General features: G+C 36.2%; 4 protein-coding genes across 11 annotated transcripts; 1 reads left to right on the forward strand and 3 right to left on the reverse strand.

Moving 5' to 3' along the window:
• Positions 951-4,596, reverse strand: LOC105177382 (serine/threonine protein phosphatase 2A 57 kDa regulatory subunit B' theta isoform). 5 transcript variants are annotated; one of them, XM_020699169.1, is made up of 4 exons: positions 4,437-4,596; positions 4,231-4,340; positions 2,419-3,848; positions 951-1,754 (listed from the first exon to the last, which is right to left on the reverse strand). In XM_020699169.1, exons 3-4 carry the CDS (start codon positions 3,625-3,627, stop codon positions 1,395-1,397), a joined length of 1,569 nt encoding a protein of 522 aa, XP_020554828.1. In that variant the 5' UTR covers positions 3,628-3,848; positions 4,231-4,340; positions 4,437-4,596; the 3' UTR covers positions 951-1,394. The 5 variants fall into 5 exon arrangements, with proteins under 5 accessions (XP_020554828.1, XP_020554827.1, XP_020554826.1 ...); XM_020699168.1 differs by having other exon boundaries at positions 2,419-3,858; XM_020699167.1 differs by having other exon boundaries at positions 2,419-3,872.
• On the reverse strand, positions 5,405-10,268 carry LOC105177383 (serine/threonine protein phosphatase 2A 57 kDa regulatory subunit B' theta isoform-like). 4 transcript variants are annotated; one of them, XM_011100518.2, is made up of 4 exons: positions 9,949-10,268; positions 9,710-9,828; positions 7,864-9,081; positions 5,405-6,346 (listed from the first exon to the last, which is right to left on the reverse strand). In XM_011100518.2, exons 3-4 carry the CDS (start codon positions 9,076-9,078, stop codon positions 5,987-5,989), a joined length of 1,575 nt encoding a protein of 524 aa, XP_011098820.1. In that variant the 5' UTR covers positions 9,079-9,081; positions 9,710-9,828; positions 9,949-10,268; the 3' UTR covers positions 5,405-5,986. The 4 variants fall into 4 exon arrangements, with proteins under 4 accessions (XP_011098820.1, XP_011098818.1, XP_011098819.1 ...); XM_011100516.2 differs by having other exon boundaries at positions 7,864-9,334; XM_011100517.2 differs by having other exon boundaries at positions 7,864-9,334; positions 9,945-10,268.
• LOC105177385 (AUGMIN subunit 6) lies at positions 11,721-18,385 on the reverse strand. The gene is made up of 13 exons (XM_011100519.2): positions 18,103-18,385; positions 17,950-18,006; positions 17,760-17,854; positions 17,132-17,282; positions 16,277-16,402; positions 16,015-16,171; positions 15,480-15,540; positions 15,110-15,401; positions 13,901-14,026; positions 13,523-13,678; positions 13,188-13,422; positions 12,632-13,108; positions 11,721-12,332 (listed from the first exon to the last, which is right to left on the reverse strand). The coding sequence occupies exons 1-13, from the start codon at positions 18,316-18,318 to the stop codon at positions 12,292-12,294; spliced, it is 2,190 nt and encodes a 729-aa protein (XP_011098821.1). The 5' UTR covers positions 18,319-18,385; the 3' UTR covers positions 11,721-12,291.
• Positions 20,955-23,764, forward strand: LOC105177388 (plant UBX domain-containing protein 1). The gene is made up of 7 exons (XM_011100524.2): positions 20,955-21,111; positions 22,067-22,163; positions 22,245-22,327; positions 22,458-22,511; positions 22,626-22,755; positions 22,875-22,979; positions 23,344-23,764. The coding sequence occupies exons 1-7, from the start codon at positions 21,034-21,036 to the stop codon at positions 23,538-23,540; spliced, it is 744 nt and encodes a 247-aa protein (XP_011098826.1). The 5' UTR covers positions 20,955-21,033; the 3' UTR covers positions 23,541-23,764.

Genomic DNA, 23,823 nt, shown 5'->3' on the forward strand with positions numbered 1-23,823 from the left:
AAGGTAGAGATGAATAGGGGACGGAAATAATTTCTCCAACCTTAATTTGTTGTTAAAGTGTAATTACGATTATTGATTTGTGGAAGTCGCATAAAGTCTTAATGAAATAGATTCTAAGCTACTTGAGAAGTACTTGCTGGCAAAGTTAGGTACTTATTAGTAAATAGGTATGATGATTAAATTGATTATGATATTAACTTATTCCTACTATATTGAATTTGTATTTGGACTTACCAAATATTTTTAAGGATTACTTACATATACATCCTCATATTATTGGTTATTTATGCAAACTACCATCTTTTGTATAATTTACATCAATCACCTCTAAAAATAAAGAAAAAAAAAATGGAAAGTCTGTATATATGTATAATTTTCTAAAAATTAGACGTGGGGTGTAAATAATGTTGATATATTTGATAGGTGTACACATAATTATCCAAAAGGCAATGCTAGTTTATGTAAACAGACCATGAGTTTAAAAGGTGTAAATATAATTATAATGAAATAATTGAAGTGAAATCACAATCTTGAAACAGAATGAAGCTATGAACAAAGAGCCAAATAAAAATTTATTTATTTGGATTGTTTGTATAATTGAAAGTTAAATAGTATTTAACTTTAAAAGTAGACATCATTAAAAATAAATAGAATTTTAATTAAATATGCAAGAAATAAAATGGGTGGGGGGGTGTTGGATGATAGAAGTGGTTTAATGCAATTGTTTTGGGTCATTTATGAGAAGAAATCTTAATGGGGTTAGGGCTTTTGTAGTTCAATAGACCTTTGGCCCAATGGCCAAATTAGGGGCAAGAATAGCAGTATTATTTCATCCCAAAATGGGTTGGATTGTAGTTGGGCTTATATCCGGATTGCGTAGCCAGGCCGGGGCTGGACAAAATCCAAACAAACTAGTTCAAGTAATGAGTGCTACTTGATAGACTAAGGGAGAATGAATCTCAAGTGGCATTTCATGCCATGCATTCTTCATACATACACATACCAATCCTATATCAGAGTACAGAAAATGAAGCCCAGTTCAAAAACCACCAAATGCAGTTCTGCTCTTAGACATCATTCCAACAGCTATATATATATATATATAGAGAGAGAGAGAGAGAGAGAAATATCAATTTGCTAATAAATTTCCTCCATGCATGCAACATGTAGTCAAGAATCTATAACCTCCTCCGGTTGCCTGCCCAATTCTGTATATACAGGCAAGGTCAAGGTCTATGACTATCATTCTTGATTCAATGGCTTCCCTTATCCCGCCTGAACGGATGGGGATGGGACTTGGAAACGTGAAAATGAAAGTAATCAAGAAAATATGCACTTCCAATTCATAGTTTCACCTCCAAGTCGATCTCAAACAAAAAAAACTCTTGCTTGCTTCAGCCAGATGGTTTATTGGTGCTTGTCCTGTGAGGAACAAGCACTGCTTCATTGCTAGCGGCCTTCATTGTAGCTATTTGCTCCAGGTGTTTCCATGCTGCTTCACGCTTCGTCTTAGTTTCTTCTTCTTGTGCCTCGTCTTCTTGGAATTTGAGCAAACACTCCTCAAAGAGCTCAGGATCCACACCCGAGAAGATTTTTCGGACATTAAGCGTCAAGCTCCGCACTGCTTGGTTCCAGTGGTTTCTTGCATTCTTCTCCAATGCAGGGAAGACAATCGGCAGTATAACTTTACGATTTTGTTTGATCAGGTTCTCAATATGATCATTGTTCCATAAAAACAGAGCCCTTTCTGCCACCTGTCGAGACAAGGATTCAATGACGTGATCACAAAGAGTAACTATGTCCCACGACTACCCAAAGTTTGACATTGTGCTTCCCAGGAATATTTTTGTTGCTTGTTCTTGAGCGTCAAGGTTTGAAATATATTTCCAACATCAAATTTACTAGCATGCGTAAATGGTGGCAGTTTTCTACTTTGACTTGGTAAGTAACTTTTTTTTCCAGAGCTTCCCGCTCCCGAGTTAGGATCATACTAACCTCTTACATTAATTAGATTGTGGAAAAGCATGTTAGAGAAAGATATAGTTGAGGGAGAATCTCAACAGTTGCATTCAGTCGCAAACTACATGGAAGTGATCATGTTCATCTAACATACTCTAATCTATATTGGTACCAGATAAACCCCTCATTTCACTCCATCTAACTGGGCTAATATACCTCTTAGAATAGAATCTGAATTATAAGAAAGAAATTGGGGAAGAATACAAGCATAAATAATGTCAGTATTAAACATTCAACAGAAACTGCTCCAGAGTTAAACTTGCTTGATATCAGAGTAAGCCACGTGAATGCATAAACAACAGTACTTGGGATATAGTTGAAATGAAGCAAAAATGGCCACAAATCGAAATTGCCTAACAAATTGAACAAACATGGAGGAGACTATAAACTAGGACCAACCTGAAAATGTGAACTGCTCAGGCAACGACCAATCTGGTGGAACAAGGGAACCATACAACGCTGGAACTCAGGCGCCTGAGTTGCTTCCAACACTTCTTCTAGCTCACTTAAGAACATGCCCTCCTTTGAACTGTTTGTGATCGGCCAGTATTTGAGTAAGCCCCTTATGACAGTATCAGCAAGTTTGCAGTCCTTCTCCACAAATTGTGTGATACAGTAAGATAGCTGCTGATGATACATGGGTATGCACTTTGGTTTGTGCAGTGGAATGAGAGCGCGAACAAGGAAAAGTTTGTGTTCTTCTTTCAATGGCAATGCAAATCCATTTATAATGCTTCCCAAAATTTCTAACAGCTCTGCGATCCCATTATGCTTCTCTGTTTCAAAAATGAAACGGTAGAATATGTTGTTGATTGATTTTCTAATGAATGGGCGATGCACCATGAACTTTCCATATATGCGGTGCAGGACAGTCTTTAAGTAGTCCCTTTCTCGAGGATCTTCTGAATCAAAGAGATCTAATAACTTTAGAACAAAAGAGTGATCAATGTAGCGCTTTGCCAGCTTTGCATCTGTCTCTGGAGAAGCTACAAACCTGAGAAGGAATTCATAGACAATTTGCAAATGGGTCCATGCAGGATCCATCAAGGGCTCCTCTTCTTCCAAATCAAAGCCTTCTACGACTTTGTTTTCACGAGGCTGACCACAGAGTGAGCGAAACAAATTTATAGATACCATTTTTACCATCTCTTGCATAACGGCTTCGTTGAATTTCCCAGTTGCTGAAGTGACATAGTCCACAACTTCCACCAACATCTGCCTTTTTATATCTTTTTCTTTCAAATGCTTCGTGGGATCGGTGAAGTCAAACACTACGCAGCATAAACTCAACTTTCTGATAAACAAGTTTTGCTTCTCAGAATTTGGGACATCTCTAAAACTAGGAAGTGCCTCATATGGTACAGTTCCTACACCCCCATTTACCTTTGCCTTTAATGGGTCATGAAGATTGTTCCCATAACGTGGATCAGAGTTTGGAATCAACCCAGGAATAACTGCAGCATTTGAATTGCCTGACCGGGAACCAGTAGCAAGATTGCTTCTCAAAGTAGTTGAAGCATTTGAAGAGAAAGCATAAGATTCTCCATCACGATTTTCCGCTAACTTGCCCTGCTTCCGCGGAATCTTATTGAGGAAATTTTTAATCATCACTTGGAGCAAAAAATACAATCCTCTTCAAGTGAGCGAAACCACAGTTTACAAGTCAATCACTAAGAACCAGAAGGAGGTGAAGGATGCATATTACATGTGGCACATTGAGTATCTGCTTGGTTTTGCGATCATATGTAATTCAGTGAGGATCTAGCCCACTTTGCATATGGTATATTCTCCACCACCCAAAGCAAACATGCATGCTTGATACGATTCTGCTGTCAACAGCTAACAATTCTTATCTGTTAGAGAGACGAAGAACAAGGGGAAAAACAAACTGAATTAACATGAATTGATTCCCAAATAACAAACAATTACAGTTGCAGAAGCCAGATTTAGTTTTCATCAATTTACTGAACAACAACAAAAATCACAAATCCTTTTATAGAAACACAAAATGTGCAAAACCAAACCCCCTAAAAAATCAAGATCCACCTATTTCTTTGCGTAATTTGCATGTCACTTACATACCGCTTATGAAAGTCCCAGATGCAGAAATCAAGTTCAGATTAGGACCAAACTAAGATGCCCAGTAATTTGACTTATACATGCTTTAATCACCTCGAGAAACAGAAAGAAAAATGCAAGATTTGGACTCACCTCAAGGTTTCCCTTCGTTCCACTCTTATAAAGATTTCCAACTTTTTCAGCAAAATCAAGAAGCGTCAAGATCTGGGCACGATCTAGAAAAACCAACGAGCATTCTTCGCCTGCAATCGCCTCAAATGAGCATCAAAATAGCAACACCCAGAACCCAAAAGCCAGTACACTGTACACATAACCCACAAAAAAGTTCAAAACTTTACATGTACAAGTGCAGATACACGAATGAAAAAAGAGCAGAAATTATGGGTCATCGATGCAAAAATGGATTATACGGCTTTGGTTTCAATTTTGAAGGAAAACACATAAAGCAAAAGCAAAGGCAAGTTGAGAGTCTGGGAGTGATGAAACCTGAAAATAGGCCCCAGAGGCTGAGGAAATATTATTTGGTGGGGTTAAAAAGAGAAATACAAAATAAAAAATGTTTTTAATTATGTAATTCGTGCGCTGTCACTATGAATAAATAATTAAAATCAATAAAATAAATTAATTTTAAATGTGTTTAAACTGTAAATTAATAATAAAATTAATTAATTACCTGTAAAGAAATAATTATACTAAGGGCATTTTACCCAAATAAGGGTAAATTACAACTAACTTGTACCTTCCATGACAGTTATAATTTTTCAAATAATAAAAAAATATTTATAATTATACCAAATTTCAAGAAAAATGATTATAATTTACCCATCCTAAGAGCCTCTCCTTAATAAACAGAGATAGATGAATAATATAATTAGTCTTGTTACCAATTTGGGTAGGATCAAATTGAGTACGCAATGATTTAGCAATAAAGAAGGCCTAGTATCCAAGTAACATTGAGTTTAATTAAATAAACATTTACTAGTAAACTGAGCATATCAAATTAGAGTGCATAAATTTTTAATTGAAGTTCGTAGGTGTTGCAATTTTTATTTTTCTCATAAATATACTCGAAAGCTAAGTCACACAATGTTAGGAAAAAGGGAAAACGAAAACAAATTACAATGAAAAAGGCATAAAATTATTGTGCCATTTGAATAGAGCATTGTAAAAGTGTGTATGCAGTTACAAGTTCACATTTCCAATTATGTTTGGTAAAATTCTCCCCACCTCGGCAGCATATGCATGTGCCATCGTCTGGACTTTCTAGGAAATACTGACACTCCATATTTTTCTTCAAGTTCTTGAGTTTGAGATGGATACAAGTTATAACAAAGTTCAATCACAGTACACACCCAAGGACAGTACCTCTTTTTACTGTTCTATCTATTACAATTAATGCAGCAGGTGGGAGAGGAAACGAGAAAAAAGAAGGGCAAGACGACTACGAGGACGAAGAAAGTAATGAAGCTTCGAGTTAATCTGGAGCGCCATTATCATGTCATGTGTACTTGATTGAAGATTAGAGTACATAAAATGAAACCCAGTCGACAAAATCCATAGACAGGCTGCAAATACAAGTCTTAATTTCAACATCATTCTAAGAGCTAAGGATGAAAAAAAGTGTTGTTTCGCTGATAAATTTCCTTCATGTAACATGCAGCGAAGAAACTATAAGCTCCTGCACTTGGCGGCCTGGTTCTGTATGTACATTCCCTGTTTCTCTGTCAAAACAAGCCTGATCATGACCATTTAGCCCGCTTGACCTGACGGGATTTCAAAATTCGGGAAAGCAATCAAGAAATACACGCGCTTTCTTTCATAGTTCCACCTCCAAGCCCAAGAAACCCATCCATGACCTATACTCAAGACACAGTAGACAAAACTCCATTCAGCCAGACGGCTTGTAAGTGCTGATCTTGAGAGGAACAAGCACTGCTTCATTACTTGAGGCTTTCATTGTGGCTAAATCCTCTAAACGTCTCCACCTTTCTTCACGTTTCTTCTTAGTTTCTTCTTCCTGTGCTTCATCTTCTTGGAATTTGAGCAGACACTCCTCAAATAGCTCTGCGTCCACATCAGAGAAGATCCTGCGGACATTAAGCGTCAAGCTATGCACTGCCTGATTCCAGTGGTTTCTTGCATTCTTCTCCAATGCAGGAAAAATAATTGGCAGTATAACTTTACGATTTTGCTTGATTAGGTTCTCAATGTGATCATTGTTCCATAAAAAGAGAGCCCTTTCTGCCACCTGTAGAAACAAGAACATGATCCTCAATAGTAACTAAGTCCATCTACTTCATGTGTTCAGGCATGAGGAGGATGAGGAAAGGGAATGATGTAGTGCAGTGAATACCTACTAATAGAAATATTGAAAAGACTATACGAATCATGGAATCACACTAGCTTTGTGATGCTAAAAATGATAACAAACTCAATGTGCGTAAGTCAAGTGACATAATCATCTTAAAATAATAGAAATTAGAATACGAGCAAATTCATTCTTTGAAAAGGATAAACCCAGAAGATAAAAGGGATAGACTTGAGTTCCAAATCCAATCTTAGGAAAGTCAATTGCACAAAGAAAAAGGGAATAAAAGGAATGACGACCTTGATAGATTCTATTCATTGTTGTCGTCTTGCAGCCTGAGAATTAATTTTCTGATCAGCTCTCTATCGTCAGGTCCAATCTTTATTGCAATCTCTACAATTATTATTACTTACGGTTTCTTCTATGAAGGAACTTCGAAAAGAAAGTCATAGTTCGTATTAGACAACTAGAAATTAACTCTTCCGTCACTGTGCAATTAGGTAGAAATAAAGGTACAAATAGCAGTCACTAACATTGATAGAACAGAAATGGGTTCACTGACTTGGCTGCATCATAAGTTCCATGAATATAAATATATTTTTCTTTTAAGTAGAAACCATAAATAGAAATTAGAAAGATTGCTTTAGTAAAGCAATATCCATCATACTTGGTAAAATGTATCTTCCAGCCACTCATTGCAGAGTATATGTTTGATTGATTAGGTAATGCAATCTTTTAATGCTGTTAAAATCATGTTTGACAGCTAATTTCGAATGTTTATTATTTCCTCACGAGAGAGAAATATTGCATTTCAAACCCATCATCTTTTTTAAAATCTCAAACTTGTGTTTGTGTATATCACCTACCAACCAAGAAACAAGAGGTCAAATCATAGGGAAGTATGTCAAGAAAGGAGAAAACAATTAAATCTGATGTCAAGTAGTAGAATATGCATGACGGAAGCTCACAGATACAAACCCAAGGGGGGGAAATCTGAATTAGGAGTTGGCTTATATTGAAATTTCATGTTAATCGGGATCTTAAGAGTTGGCTTATATTGAAATTAAAGGAGATTAAGCAAGTTTATAAGGCTTCATTTATTGAAAACTATATCCACACACAATATATTAAACATTTCAGTATCATCAGACTTCAATCTATACAATTGATACCAAATAAGCCCCTCAATTAATTACACAAGCCGGCAAAGCATAACCCCAGTAAAGAAATAAAACAAACTAAAAGAGGGGGCAGAAAGAAATATAAGAAAAAAGAATATCAGTATCCACTAGGATAAGAAATGATAATGTTAAGCAAAGCGCGGCTGATAAATTCAAATACAATAATCAAAAGGATTTTGGAATAGAGCAAGAAAAGGCCAGAACAACATCTGATAACAATTTGGAGGAATTTGAATGAGAATAAAAGAGTAAGCAGATAATTTGTCATGAACGAACCTGAAAATGTGAACTACTCAGGCAACGACCAATCTGCCGGAACAAAGGAACCATACAACGCTGGAACTCGGGGGCCTGAGTTGCTTCCAGCACTTCCTCTAGCTCACCTAAGAACATGACCTCCTTTGAACTGTTTGTAATTGGCCAATATTTGAGTAAGCCCCTTATAACTGTGTCAGCAAGTTTGCAGTCCTTCTCCACAAACTGTGTGATGCAATAAGTTAGCTGCTGATGGTACATGGGTATGCACTTCGGTTTGTGAAGTGGAATCAGTGCGCGGACAAGGAAAAGTTTGTGCTCTTCTTTCAATGGCAACGCAAATCCATTTATAATGCTTCCCAAAATTTCTAACAGTTCAGCAATCCCATTATGCTTCTCTGTCTCAAAAATAAAACGGTAAAATATATTGTTTATTGCTTTTCTAATGAATGGGCGATGCACCATGAACTTCCCGTATATGCGGTGCAGGACAGTCTTCAAGTACTCTCTTTCTCTAGGATCTTCTGAATCAAAGAGATCCAATAACCTTAGAACAAAAGAGTGATCAATATAGCGCTTCGCCAGCTTTGCATCTGTCTCAGGGGAAGTTACAAACCTGAGAAGGAATTCATAGACAATTTGCAAATGAGGCCACGCAGGATCCATTAAGGGCTCCTCTTCCTCCAAATCAAAGCCTTCTAACACTTTGTTTTCACGAGGCTGAGTAGAGAGTGTGCGGAACAAATTTATAGATACCATTCTTACAACCTCTTGCACAACTGTTTCACTGAATTTCCCAGTTGCTGCAGAGACATAGTCAACAAGCTCCACCAATGTCTGCCTTTTGATATCTTTTTCTTTCAAATTCTTGGTGGGGTCAGTGAAGTCAAAACCCACACAACACAAACTCAACTTTCTGATAAACAAGTTTTGCTTCTCAGCATTTGGGACATCTCTAAAACCAGGCAGAGCCTCATATGGCACAGGTCCTGCACTCCCATTTACCCTTGTATTTAATGGGTCATGAAGTCTGCTTCCATGATTTAAACCAGAGTTCGGAGTTGAATTCATCCCGGGCTGAACTGTAGCATTTGAATTGGCTGTCCGGGAGCCCATAGCATAATTACTTCTCGAATTAGTTGATGAATTTGACGAGAAAGTAGATGATCCTCCATCACGGTTTTCCCCAAACTTGGTCTGTTTCCGTGGAAGCTTATTGAGAATATTTTTAATCATTGCCTAGAACCACCAAAGACAACCCTCTTCAAAGTGAACTTAACAGCAGTCGCCAATCAATTATCAGAATCCAAAGTCACACCATTAATGGTAAAGGATGTAGATAATATGTGGGGAACCAATCATAATACCAATTCTGGGCACTGTGCAACTCAAGTGAGAATCTATGCCCCTTCAACTCGCTATCTTCTCTACTACAGAAACTAAACATGTATGGTTGATGTAGTTCTGCTATAGGAAGCAAAGGAATTCTCATCTGGTAAAAGGAAAAAGTCAACAAATGGAATTAACACCAAAAATCCCACACCAGAAAATATTGCAGAAGCCAGATTTAGTTCCCTCAACTTGAAAAACAAGAAAAAAAGATTCATGAATACCTTTTATAGAAACAAACTGTGCAAGTCCGCCACTCCTAAATAAACAAGATCACTTTTCCGAAATAATTTGCATGTCGCTATCATGCCATATATGAAAGTTCCAGGTGTAGAAATCAAGTTCAAATTAGGAGTAGACTAAGAGAAGTAGAGATTATGATGATTATACCCCACATATTTGACTTTTACATGCTCTAATCACCTCAAGACGAAACGGAAAATGAAATCCAAGGAAAAGATGCAAGATTTGAACTAACCTCGAGTTTCTATTCCATACCAATTTTACAAAGGGTTCCCAACTATTAAGCCCGATCAGAAAATGTCAAGATCTGGGCACGATCTAGTAAACCCAGTTAGCATTCTTTTCGAGAATCACCTACAAAAAGGTATCAAAACCCAGTTAGCATTCTTTATCAAGAATCAGCAAAAAAAGGGTATCGAAAGAGTAGCACCCAGAACCCAACACCAATAAAGCTGCACAAGTATACATACACACCAAAAGTTTAAAGCTTCCCACGTATAAGTGCAGGAAAAGAGGGCAAAAATTGTGGGTCATTGATGCATATATCGAGTAAATAGCTGGTTCTAGTTTTGATGGTAAGAAAATAGAGACAATTGAGTGTTTGTGAGCAAGGTCAGTGATTAAAACCAATTCGAGTGAAAGCGAAAGCGAAAGTGTGTTGATGGGCTTCAGAGGAAACCAATTTCTGGTGGTTGTTCTTGATTTGATGATGTGTTTTCTTTCTTACTTGTTTGTGTGTTTGGTTTTGCTGAATTATTATTTGTTTTTCCGATTTTCTCTTTTAAAGAACTCTGCTTTTGCTCTCTCTCTCTCTCTCTCTCACACACACACACAGACTCCCTTGTCGTGCTACTTTTTTGGTTCTTTTTTCCCTTAATTTCCAATGTGTCTTAGCAAAATTTGCTCGTAATTAACGTGGGGTACTAGAATGTGGATGGACGGATGGCGTCAAATTATACATTTAAATTTAATTTGATTTTATTCTTTTTTTTATCAAAATCAAGAATTTGTGTTTGAATTTAATTCTGCAAAAGCCAATTGTTAAATGCCTTTTTATATTTACGCCGAAAAAGGGCACCGCTCAAATAGTTTCATATTCGATATACTTCATCATTATTCCGCCAATCAAACCAAAACCAAATTCATCCTAAACTTTAATAATGGATCAAGATTCGAAAAATAGTTTCAACGTTTCTTGTTTATATTCAGCATATCAAATGTATACAAATTTTAGCACATGCGTAGGAGAAAGCTTTTATACAGATTTTAATTTTGTATTATTAGTCTTCTTTTTTTATTATTTAAATTCCATGTTTTGATACTTGAAAGGGTCCGCCTCATCTTCAAAATAAATTATATTTAGAGTGAATTTACAGATCATTAGACTTTGAAATGTAGCAAAATTGTAATAATTAGCAAAAGATAAGAAGGAATAAGTGCTGACAAAGTCATTGTATGTTTGACATTTGAGGAAGTCAGACCAAAACTTAATTTGCACTTACCTATAAAATGCGAGTAGAAACATTATCTTGTAAGTAAAGCGAAAAAACCCACTTGTAGGAATGCTCTAAAATAGAAACTTTTTATGGTACTCAAACCAATGAAATCAAATCATAAAATTAAGAGCACCCAACAACCCTGTTGAATATCAAGAAAAATACAAGAGAAACAGGGATGGACTTTATGTTCAAGTAATTATCACAGCCTTTTATCACAAATCACAGTGCCTCCAAAGAAAGTCAATAGATCATTATTCAGACAGGAGGGACATGTCACGAGTTATCAGTAACTGATCAAACTTTCTAGTTCAAACAAACCATTATTGCATCAACAATATGCCCACAGGTAAGCAGGCCCATTTTTTAACAACATCTAAGAACTAGAACTGAAAACATAAATGACAAGTTGCTGTGAATTACTATACAGTACTTCCACTTACAGAATACAAATCAATCAATTCCAACACAACTTAGAAGATAATCCACTCATACTCTGGGAGAATATTATGTAGGTTAACAACCATCATTACACATGAAACAAGATGCTCATCGAATTAAATCATGAGGAGGAATTTCTTAACCAATAATTCTATGATTGTGAACAATTTGCTTGTTTGTAAAGGAAATGATAACAGAAGGGATGATTCTCCAGCAATTTTCTAAACATTGCTTCTAAATGTGGAGTCTTCACACACCAGCAAAACAAGAGTCACTGTTGATTTGTGCACCCACAATATAATACAGAACTTAAAGCATAATACAATGCAATTTGTAACATTTAAAGAAAAAAAGGAACAGAACATACATATGACACAATTTCAGGAGTGCAAACAACAAAACAATCAAATTAAGTGTCAGAAAATGGAAGCAAATCTCAAAAGCAATCAACTTCTATCATTGCTCACTCCATAAACCCATCCAGTGTTGCTTTTGATTATCCACCAATTAATGCATCAATGTAGAGAATATCAACACTTAAAACAAGTAGGTGACTGGTAAAAAGCTGAACCGTCCTACCAAACAATTTTAGATCGATACGAGGCAAAATATCAGTACCCTCATGTCTTTCCTTCTGGATCCAAATATGTCTTGTCGAGAAGCACAACTCAGTATCCAAGACATGTTTCCATAAACCGTTATCCTCCAGCAATGCTTCTGAGGCTGAAAAAAGATCAACTACATATATGCAACATGAGTAGACAGAATCATACAAGTACCCATCAGGGAAGAATCTGCAGTTCGAATATTAAAAGCGAAGCCATTCCAGTAGAGATCATTATCTCTTGAAGCTACAGCAGCAAGCTCTCAATGTTCAATATCAATGCTCCATCAAAGCTGTTTCAGTCTCTGACAAAGGTGCTGCAACGGAGTGATGCAAAATTTTGATCAAATAAATGTGGAAAAGATGAAGTATCAAATCATGGGGGAAAATAGACATAAAAATTGAAATGAACGGCTAAGTTCAGGTGCATGTTCAAAAGAATGGCAGTTCTTATACAAAATAAAGCATATTTGGTTACGAATTAGTAAGGGACTTGCTTCAATCATTTTACAGAAAAGTGGAAACATGTCAATGAACAAAATCATTCATGGTTAGCAGTAGCATCGAGAAAATAGAAAGTTAAGAACCAGAGTCTTAGGTGCAATGTCCACCATACCAAGCAAATCCTCATAAGTATCTGCCAAGAGTGCTGTATCCATTAATAAAGGAGGTGAAAAAACTTGATCCTGGGCTTCATCCATATCATAGAATGATCTATGTGCATCAAAAACTGAGGAATTTGAACCAACTGCAGAGAGGAAACCATTCACACCATCAAATTCATCAAGGGAGTCCAAATCATTCAATATGTCTGCCACTTCACTATACTTGCTGCCAAGATCCTCGTCCTTTGCGTGAGTCTGAAGCAAAGAAGAATATGCCTGAGATGTGAATAATTGTCTACTCTTCGGGGAATTTTGTTTCTTTTCTTGGGCATGACGTGAAAATCCAGTCCCAGAAAGCGGCACAAAGAAATGTTCCAAGCTATCATTAGAACGACTATCTTGTGTTGATTCCGAGTTGCATGATTGAGATGAAAGTGCAGCTTCTCTAACAGATCTCTTCAGGTTTTGTAGGAAAAGAATATCTTCATCTGCAGATTTAAGCACAAATGGGAAAACTAAGCAACTGAAACATGCAAACATTAAAAGGCAAGGCGACAAAATACAAACCATGTGGTGGATTATCCAAGTGAATTTTTGACGGGGACTGCTCTACAAACTTTTTTTCTACAATGGTTTCTGCTGCAACATGTCGCTTTTGCATGTTTCCACCTTTCCCCGAAGAACTTGGTGTTGAACTAAACAGTGGCGGCAGTTTTAAAGTAGGAGGGCTAGCTGATACTTTCTCAAGGTGAATGGATGATAGTCTAGAGGCCATGTCAACAACCTCATCACTACCACTTTCCTGGGCATCACAATCATTTATTCCGAGCTGTTTTAGAAGCAAGGTCAAAGCATAATATCTTCCCTAGAAAATCCTTTAAAAAAAAGGAAAACTCAATTACCAATGTCCTTCCACTGCTCTGCGCCTGAATGGGTGAGTTTGATCTAAGCTTCAGAACAGGAGGGAGATTTGATGATATGCTATTGACTTCCTCCGTAAGCTCAGAAATTGAGTTTTGTATTGTTGGAGCAACGTCCTTCAGTTGATTAATGAGAACCTGCACATAACCCTAACTCTCATAACAAATTTTTAAATGCAAGACCTCTGGCTTAGCCACTCCAGAATGTCATATAATAGATAAAGGAGAAAATTATCTCAAGTTTAACTTAATTCACAGGAATATGCTGTAGGATACAAGAAACACCACCAAGATTCTGAACAAATACACGCCCCTGCAGCACAGCAACCGTATTGGGTGTGTCAACAGTATCAAACATACCTGTATGCTGTCCAAGTGCTGCCTATGTTCAGCAAGTGTTGCGGCCAAAGACTCAGCATGACTGCTGCTACCACCATCATGAACACTTCGTAGGAGCTCTGGGCCCTTTCCGTCATTGGCTTTTGCCTGCAACATAATCAGTGTAAAGATTTCAGTACATCAGAAAATCACAAACTGTTGCTTGATGGCAACATCAAGGTACAAAAGCATTGAAAAACTTTCATGCAAAATGCAGGGGCCATTAACCTATGGTAGTAGATTTCCACTAACCTTGTTTTGCCTCCTAAAATTGCAGCCATACTACCATACCACTGCTACTGCTAAACTGAAAACGCTCAACTGCAAACTGGCACTAACCTTCCACTTCCCAACTTCCATAACATGCATTTTACATAGCCAAAAACAAAATTGAAAAAAGAAATCGCTAGAGATCAATATTTCTGTATGTTTATAGGCCAAGGATAAAATCAGTTTTCAATTTTGATTGTCCAATTATACGAGTTTACTTTGCTGATACTTAACCTAGGGTTTGTTTGTTCCAATGAGGGGGAATGGAAAAAAGAAGCTTACCTTACCTTGTGATTCATTATTTTTCTTGTTATGTGGTATGGCCTGAAGAAAGGTAGGGACATGAGATTAACTTTTCATGATTTACACATTTACCGCTTCTTCTCAGCATGTACATACAGTACTTAACTGAGGGTTATGTCTTTAAACCCATGCACATCCTCTATTCCACCCAACTACGGACTACAATAAAATTGCACATACAGACAGTTTCTTATACATTATATTTTTATTTGCCATTGCATTATGTGCTCCAACCAAACAAATGGGTATATTCTACAACTTCCGTTTTTTACCTCAACAGAACATGCCGCAACAGTGCTCATGTTTCTATATCCAACTTTTAGATGCACCATTTCTCCAGCAAAAACTTCTTCCAGACACACTTTACATGTTGGTCTCACCAAGATGCCACACAATTTAACAAAGTAGGAGAAGGAATCATAATGTTATACACCCCCAACCCCAAAAAATAAAAAAATCATAATACATTCGTCTGGAAAGAGGTCGTGACTGACTCAGAACCGTGTCGCATCCAGAATACTCAAACATTATAACTCATAATCCAAACCATAACCACCCAGAGGAGAAGAAAATGATTCACAAACAAAGAAAGAAACTGGTGCTGCATAAAAGACATACCAGTTGAAGTGATTGCTTATGAATGCGCTGCAAGGCATGGGTCCAACGTCGCAAGACCTCAGCAATATCAACAGTAGGCTGTCCTCTCATGTTTCTTTCATCAACTCGAGAAAATTTATCTTCATTTCCATGAGAGAGAGAAAGATCCAATTCACCTTTATTTTCTTTGTTTACATCTGCTTGTGAACTCTCAGTTTCCTCATTATCTAAGTGCTTAGGAGTCAAATTAGTAGATGAAACTAAAGAATTTTGATCCATCGCTGCTAGCAAAGATGAACCAGAGATGCGGTACCTGGAAAAGAATGTCAAGCATAAAGACAAATGGAGCTAAGCAGATCAGTATGACTCACAATAATTCTAGAGATATTACCTATGCTCACGATGAGCTATAAGATCCTCAATTGGGCCTGAAGCAAGGACCTCATGTTGACCTGTACAAATCACACATATATGACTACTCAGTTCAGCATCCAACAGTAACTAACTCATTGTCTATCACTCATCATATCTAGAGGAAAAAAAGGTCAATTGCTATATGAACGCCAAGAGATCATACTGCAAACTACATGTATTTGGATGTGCAGACTATCAGTTAAAGAAAAAGTCTTGGTGGGTCAAGGAGAGAGTAAGAGGATTTCACAGTTTAGTCTTGGGCCAAAAATATCGAAGACTTAAATACTACTTATTAGAGTGAACCCATCGTGACTCAGGAAATTTTAATTTTTATTAAGTGTATATGTCTCAAAATGTAAAAGCAATTAATTTCATCTGTAAATGGACTCATAATGGCAATCTAGAATATTGTATAAGTAGAAAGCATGAAATTTCATTAAAGAAATTCCGAACTATGGCTTAACAAAATCAAGTCATGCAAATTGTGAGGACCACAAATTCATTATACTTACTCTTGCGAGATAACAGAGAGTCCCACAGGCGAGTAGCTCTTTGAACCATATGAGAATTCTGACTTGAGCTAGATACCAGCTCATCCCAGAGTTCACCTTCCAATTTCACTTTGTTTCTCAAATCATGTAGCTTTTCAAGCTCTTGCTGTAGATATGCCTAACAATGAAACCAGAAAGAACTGTATCACAGTGTCTGCTTTCCGTGAACAATGTCATATAATTTACATTATTCTCAAATGAATCATTATAAGATATCTTTTACCTCTTCAGCACATAGACCACGAAACTCTGCCGTCATTTCATGAGCCAAATCGGACCACATTGCCTGCCTTTTAACTGCAGTCTCAGCATTTTTCAGAAACCTTCTTCTTTCAAGAGCTATTCTAGCCTGTTTTCAAACCAAATAATCTAAATAAATTCAGAATAGCATATAGAATTTTAAGACGTTGCTGATAATTATAAAAGTATTCAATATATCCCAAGAATAGAGTGTATGGAAATTCTTATTGTTTCATTATAGCTACACAAAAATCAAAGTAACATATAATTTGAAAATTAAGTTTCTCGATCCTACTAAATTAAAAAAATAGAAATCACCACCACAAGACCCCAATCCCTAAACAAGTAACTATACAGAGAAGAGAATTTTGTGTAGAAAAAACTGAAGTCCTTCTAACACAATGAGCATATTACATTTAGAAATCAACTTGACACATTAGACAAGATTTAAAACATTTATTTGCAAGGTATAAATTTTTGTTAATGCCTGAGCTCTTCTCTAAAAACAATTGAGAAGAAACTATTGCCGATACAAAACATACATGGGATGATTGGAAATTCGTCAATAAGGAATACAATTAATAAAGAATACGTTCAGTGTCTCTTGAATAAAAAAACCAATATCATTCTTCAAATGGAGTCGAACTTTCATGGAACGCATGTCAAGTTTGGTGAATAAGCCAGATGAGTATATATAAGTTTGGATAAACTGCCATCGATTCAGTGTCCCCTGACAATCTACCTCCAGAGCACAGAGGGGATTGTAGATCATATCTACAGATTATAATGGAACCACGCCATTTCGTTGTTCTATTGGCAGAAAGATCAAATGAATTACCTTAGTTACCGGAAGTAGTGTAGCCGCGTGTGAAAAAGCTACATCAGTTAACGGAGCAGGCAGTGGATTTGATGCTACATCAGCTGCAAATGTCCGCCTATGAACTTCCCTCAAAGCATGCAGGGAGAGTTGCCATAAGAGTTCAACGAACCTGCAACAAGATTTCATTATTAACTTTTGCATAAGCAACCATCATTCTGCAGGTGTTCGGAAGAAAGTTATATATCCAAAAGATGAAAAAAAATAATTTCATAATTGGAAAACATTGTTACTTTGCCGATCAAATCTCTGCTTTCATTGGTCTAAGCTGTCCATTGGGATTGCTCGGGAAGAAAACACCATCATACATCGTCTGAAACTGGTACTTAATTAGCATGCTACAGCAGATTGCTCTATGACCAACTTATCCTTAACCAGCTTCAGAGTTCTACTTGAAGGTATCATTACAAGAAACTAGTCACACACCCTCAACCCCATAGTGAATAAACCATGCCAAATTTCTAAATTTCATCATTAAAACATTATTAAGTCCCAGTTAAAACCCCAGACGCAGTAAATTTCATACAAAAAAAATTCAATTACAAAAAAAATAGTCAAACTAAACAGATAGAACTCCACCAAAACTAACCTCGGCCCACAGCAAGTTGCGAGCGATGAAACCCTCGAATTGCTCCTGGGCAATGCTCCTTGTGATTCCAGCTCACCTATAATCCCTTGCACGACCTAACAAATTTCCCCAAAAGAAAAAGGGTGTAATTCCAAACCAAACAAAACTACATCCATATATACGTACATACAACAAATTCACCAAATTTTACCTTCCGAAAATCCCTAGACTGAGCCGAATCAAAAATCGGCCACACCTTATCAAAGTCCTGTGAAAGAATTAGAACTCCGTGACATCTTCTACGTAATACTTAAAGGAGAAAAAAATCTTAAAAAAAAAAAAAAGTATGAGAAAGAGAATTTACCTTAGCGGACTGAATTGGGCCACGCAGGGAGGAGAGGATGAAGTACAAAAGCTGTTCACCCAATTTCGGGTTGGAATGCCGGAATAGCCCCACTCGGGGGGTGCCGTTGTTGGAGCCGACTCCTAGTATATTCGGATCCAAGCCAAGCAACAAGCAATTCGTGTACATTGCACTCTCCAGCTCAATCTCTCTCTCCTTCTCTCTGTCCATCGTCATTCCACGTGCACTCCCAGACCTCACTGTGTCCGATTCTCGTTTTTCCGATTGGATTTCGTTTCCAGTTTTCTTTTATGTTTTCTCCAGTTCAATTTTTGAAAAGATGAGCCCTCGAAAATATTCTAAATTGCAAATATGCCCATTATTTTGCCAAAATTATTTTCTCAACCTATCTAAATTTTACGCCACGCCACTTGACTTGGCTGTAAGTTCATAAATATTTAACATAAACCCATTCTCAAGGAATGTGATATATTACTACTTTTGGAAAAAGTCTACTGCAGATTTTAACTATTAGACTACATACATTCCTATTAAGGAAATACAATAATATATTCATTTTTATTCAAGATATCTGTAGTTAATTTACTACAATTAAGAAAAATATGTTTATTTAATTACATTTTTTTTCCTAACTAAAAAATTAAACAGTAAGTATATATAAATAGTACTAAGAAAGGCTTTTAAAAGACAAAATACCCTCCATCTGATATTAAAACGCGCAAATAGGACATAAATCCGTCCAATTTTTACTTGATCCGTTTAACATTTGAAAGACTATGATCACGATACGTGAATCTGTACATGTTCGTATATTTGATCTTATAAAATATTCTAAAATTATTTTAAAGCCAATATATGAAATAATATTTTCCATCTTCTCCTTCAGTCTAGCACCAAATCAACTCAAGTATCGGATGATTATAATTAATGATCTCCCAGAAAGCCTAACGTTTGCTCGTTTTTTCATATCTTGAACATTTATTTAAATTGAATTATCCTCGAAGTTACTGCAATCTCCAATTGAATCGAATTATAAAATTTGATTGTATACGCAATCATGATTATTTAGTTCTAAAGCATCCCTCGACATGAAAATATTTGAGTTGAGAGTATGAATTTTCTACTTGTCTCTTCATAATTTTTCATTTTCTTATTGTAAATATGTAATAAAGAGATGCGCCCATTTGACTTGAGAAAATGTAAATGAACTTCAATTGGTTTTGGGGGGGGTGGGGTATGATTTTGAAATGTTGTGGGGCCTCCGTGGGAATTTTCAAAACTTGGGTAAAAGTATGGGGTGGGACCCATGGGGGATGGTCGAAGAAGTCACGTTTGGGGAAATTTGAAATGCGGGGGAGGGCCCCTAACGTGCGTCCAATGCACTCATTTGCCGGCCAACTTCGGCCACTTCCGCTGTCGTCATCTGGTGGTTAGAGCGGTGGTTGTTTACCTTTTGCTTTCTCTTCCACAAAATATCCGCTTTATATTTTGTGTAATATCAATTGGAGTTGCAAAATGAACACATTTTTCCTAATATTTCGTTAAAAAGGTGAGTCTATCACTTTCAATTTATGACAAGCATAATTCGAAAACTATGCAACCTCATTCAGTTCAAGTTTACATCGACTCATTTTAAGTTTGCTGTAATTATATATAAATTTTTTATAGTTTAAAAAATTACATTTAGTACCATTAAAATTTGATTCTGTCTACCAAATAAGTTCATATGTTAGTCAAAATTCAATAATTTTGTTGATATTGATAAAAAATTTGGATAAATTTTCATATTTACCTCTAATTGACTTATTACGAATTTATTACATGTAAAATAAATATTTTTATAATCAAATTACACTTATATATATTCACTCGTTAGTGCATGTGAGAAATTATATATTCACTCCTATAAAGACAGTTTAATTAGAAAAATAGTTGTTTAATGTGTAATAAGTCTGTAATAAGTCAACCAATGACAAATATTGATTTTTATTTATTTGTTTATTTTGTTAAAATCAACAAATTTAGTTAAGTTTGACTAGCGAATGGATTTATTTGTTAGATGGAATCAAATCTCAGAGGTTACTAGAGGTAATTTTTCAAATTACATGAAATTTACGTGTAATTATACAAAACTTTTATTGAGGGACGGTGTAAATATTCTTTTTTTCTTAATGAATTGATTACAATTATCCAAATATATGTTAATTATCAATATTAAATATTTAGAATTAATAATTCATTCCTAGTATAATAGGCTAACAACTAAAATAAATAAGAGCCCACACAATCATTCATTGACTTATATGTGTTTACAAGTACAATAATACTTATACAATTAATAAAAATAATAAATAGATACTTATTTTAGGATCTACGGTTTAGATCTTGGTGTTGTCTGTTGCTTGTCCTTTTGAGTCAACCCGATTGATCCGTTTACAAACTACGTGGATCATTATTATCTGGGCTTCCTCTCTACCATATGGGCCGTTTTCAGAGCCTGGGCTTTAGACATATCAGCCCATATAGCATTACACTTCTTTTAAACTCGTACTAGTAGTCCATGCACATGCGATGGCTGAACAAATAAAAATCTAAAAAAAATGATATATATTAATTAATATATTTAAATTATTTATGTTTATTAATTTCAAACAAAAATTTTCATCTATTATATTCAACAAAAACATATATAATTGACAAAATAGACTTATTAATGTAAATAATGGTTTTTTCAATGTTTCATGAAATATTAATAAAAATTATTAAAAATATGAGCAGCGGGTTCTGGTGCGCCTGATCCGACCCGACCCAACCCGGATCAAGAACAGCACTCAAACCCCAACGCCAATAGCCCCTTCTCGAGAATATATCAGAAAAGTTGAGGAGACTCGGATAAATAGTAAAACAGATTCGGGATTACTTTGTTCGGTGATGACAGTTGATTCCACACCAGATTGGAAGCGCCGAAGGTTCACCGCTGTTTCTCCAATGGACTCCGAATCAGCTAAGGTATAAGTTTTGTAGGTTTTCTCTGATTTTTGAAGCATTTCGGTGTTTCTTGATTTGGGGTTTATAGTTCTCGAATTTCTTTGTTTTCTACCTCGTGGGAGTTAGTTTTTTCCTTGAATTTATTCGCTAATTTGAATTGCTAGCTGCAAATTTATAGGTTGCGTATACATGTTTTGCTAATATGTTCGGTCTTTATAAGTCAGTTGTAAGAAATTTGTTTTATGATGAGGTGAAGAACTTGATTCATCATAAAGAGTTAAGATAATTTTTCTCCGCTTAATACGTTTTTTGTTACATAGCTTCGGATCTTGGTAGGTAGTGTCGGAGTTGAGTGTAACTTTTCTTTATGATCAGTGAGGAAGGAGTTTAATAAATTGGTTTAGAGGTGTATGCTGCCAAGAATTAGCAGATATCCAAATAATGCAACTTGTTAAGACAGTGTTCAGAAAATTGGGAAAAAATTGATGGTTGTCTTGATCATACCATTAGATACATTATCTTCATGTTTATCTCTATCTTTTATCTTTGAGCTGTTTGAATATAAACTTTTTCACTCTTTCTTGTAACGCCTGAATGAGTCATTCTTTTCCTCAAAGACCATAGGTTTTGGATGGTGATGGAGTAAAATAGATGCTAACATCAATTGTTGGATTTTGTTTTTACGCTGAAATGGTAAACACATAATACTTTGGAACAGTAACCCACTAATATTTTGATATTAGAATCACCAAGAGGTGCATGCATTTTTCTAAAAATCCAGTTATATTATGTTCTAACACTTCTGTTTTGATAAATTTTACATGTTTAAATATGTCGAGCAGTTTACTTTTATCACATGGTGTCTTCTTGCAATCAAGCAACATAATTGTATACTGTGTCCTAGATTTTGATTTGAAGCTTCATGGATGCTTAACTTAGTGATGTGCAATTAAGTTTTTTCTTCTTTGAGTGCCAGGCAAGGCTTGCAGCTGCTAAAGAAAAATATGGACGTGAAATTCGAGTGTTCGAAACATCTGCAGCTTCTGCTACTCCGAGCAATGCTTCTGACATTGGTACATTCGACTTATGTTTAGGCTAGTCACGATTGTTACCTAATGACACATTCATGGTTCTGACTTTAAACTTTTTTCCAGAGGAGACGGATGACTTTTATGAGTTTACAGCTGAGGACTACTACCGGATTTTGGCAACTAAAAAGGAAGGTGATGCATGCAGAGTCAGTTCTAAGATGGATGATTAAATTCTAGATTAGTGATCATCCTGAAATCAATCCCAGATTGCAACTTCAATCTGAACAGGAAACTAGGTAGATATAGATAATGGATTTGAAACTCTAATGTTTGAAGACGAAAAAACTCCGGGATGCAGAAGAGGCTGCTCGTAGGTCAAGGATGACAAAGGTGTTAATGTGGTCCCTTAGTGGCTGTTATTTTCTTTTGATTTTAAGGATACATCTGGCTGTCCTAGTTAATAACTTATTAGTGTGACTCAAATGTTTCATTCTTGCTGAGCAGGCGGTGATCAGAGTACGTTTTCCTGATAATCATACACTGGAGGCCTCATTTCATCCATCTGAGACAATTCAGAGCTTAGTTGATCTTCTGAATAAAGTGGTTACTCACCCAGAATTGCCATTCTATCTATGTAAGGACACATTACTTCTTGTTTTTCTTTCTTTGGTCAAACCCGTTTTCTCTTTCCTGAAGAAGATAATCAAGTCGTTAAACTGAAGAGACTAATCTTAAAGTTTGCTTCTATTTCAGATACCACACCTCCAAAAAAGCAAATAAAGGATATGTCCCAGGATTTTTACTCTGCTGGTTTTGTTCCTGGTGCAATCGTTTACTTTGCATACAATGTGCCAAAAGGTATTATAATTTCTTCTGCGGAGGTCTTTCCTATACTTGCCTCCAAATCCTACTTCCCTGTCGCCGACATGACCACAACAAGTCCATAACCCAGTTTCAAGAAACTTCCATGAGTGGTTGTCGGATACCTCGATTTTTTGGGTAAAGAGTTTCTTATCTGGTGAAGAAATTTGGAAACTTCATTTGCCAATGGGAATTTGTGTTTTACTTACTAGTTTGTGTTGGTAAACGACATTTTAAAGTTTAGATAAAGTTATCAGCTCCTTTTCTTCACATTTTTTGATATTTCTTTTGCAGAACCATGATGAGTGTCTTCCTTTGAGCACTACTCTAACCAATGATGCTTTATTTTGACTCTCTTAAGGTGATGATGGGGCTCAATTTGCTGGTCCATTCCTTCAGGAGGAGGTCCTGTCTTTGCTAGGTCTGGAGTTTGTGGCTGAACAGGCAGTGCCTGCGTCCCAGCCTGCACCAGAACCCGTGGTATCCAGCCCATCCATTGTTCCGGAGAACAAGCCCAGTGAGAAAAAGATGATCAAGCCAAAGTGGTTGAAAATGTGAACGCCAGTGCAATTCTTCTCTCTTCGTCTTTGGTATCTGTGGTTGTTCTTTGGCTTGTTATGACGGGTGAGCAAAGCATGTAACTTTGCCATGTTCAGGTTTGTGGTGATCATTCCAAACACGGCTGATAATCTACTTTGCTGAAACACAAAATGTCACCATAAAATTTACTGTGAAGTGTGAATATATCTGTTGTTTAATGGTAATCCACAACTTGTCAACCACTTCTTGCAATCTTACACTGATTACATATTTAACTCTCCCCCCCCCCCCCTTTTTTTTT

The sequence above is a fragment of the Sesamum indicum genome, linkage group LG15 (genome assembly GCF_000512975.1).
Source record: "Sesamum indicum cultivar Zhongzhi No. 13 linkage group LG15, S_indicum_v1.0, whole genome shotgun sequence".
NCBI lineage: Eukaryota > Viridiplantae > Streptophyta > Magnoliopsida > Lamiales > Pedaliaceae > Sesamum > Sesamum indicum.

Bases quoted from the DNA above. Each gene is read 5' to 3' on its own strand.
- LOC105177382 (XM_020699169.1), bottom strand. From the start codon at position 3,627: ATGATTAAAAATTTCCTCAATAAGATTCCGCGGAAGCAGGGCAAGTTA. The intron at 1,755-2,418 runs GTTGGTCCTAGT...TTGTCTCGACAG, and splicing joins TGAGCAGTTCACATTTTCAG to GTGGCAGAAAGGGCTCTGTT.
- LOC105177383 (XM_011100518.2), bottom strand. From the start codon at position 9,078: ATGATTAAAAATATTCTCAATAAGCTTCCACGGAAACAGACCAAGTTT. The intron at 6,347-7,863 runs GTTCGTTCATGA...TTGTTTCTACAG, and splicing joins TGAGTAGTTCACATTTTCAG to GTGGCAGAAAGGGCTCTCTT.
- LOC105177385 (XM_011100519.2), bottom strand. From the start codon at position 18,318: ATGACGATGGACAGAGAGAAGGAGAGAGAGATTGAGCTGGAGAGTGCA. The intron at 18,007-18,102 runs GTAAATTCTCTT...ATTCTTTCACAG, and splicing joins GCCCAATTCAGTCCGCTAAG to GACTTTGATAAGGTGTGGCC. The intron at 14,027-15,109 runs GTATGTCTTTTA...ATTATGTTGCAG, and splicing joins ATAAGCAATCACTTCAACTG to GCAAAAGCCAATGACGGAAA.
- LOC105177388 (XM_011100524.2), top strand. From the start codon at position 21,034: ATGACAGTTGATTCCACACCAGATTGGAAGCGCCGAAGGTTCACCGCT. The intron at 22,164-22,244 runs GTACATTCGACT...ACTTTTTTCCAG, and splicing joins GAGCAATGCTTCTGACATTG to AGGAGACGGATGACTTTTAT. The intron at 22,980-23,343 runs GTATTATAATTT...GACTCTCTTAAG, and splicing joins TGCATACAATGTGCCAAAAG to GTGATGATGGGGCTCAATTT.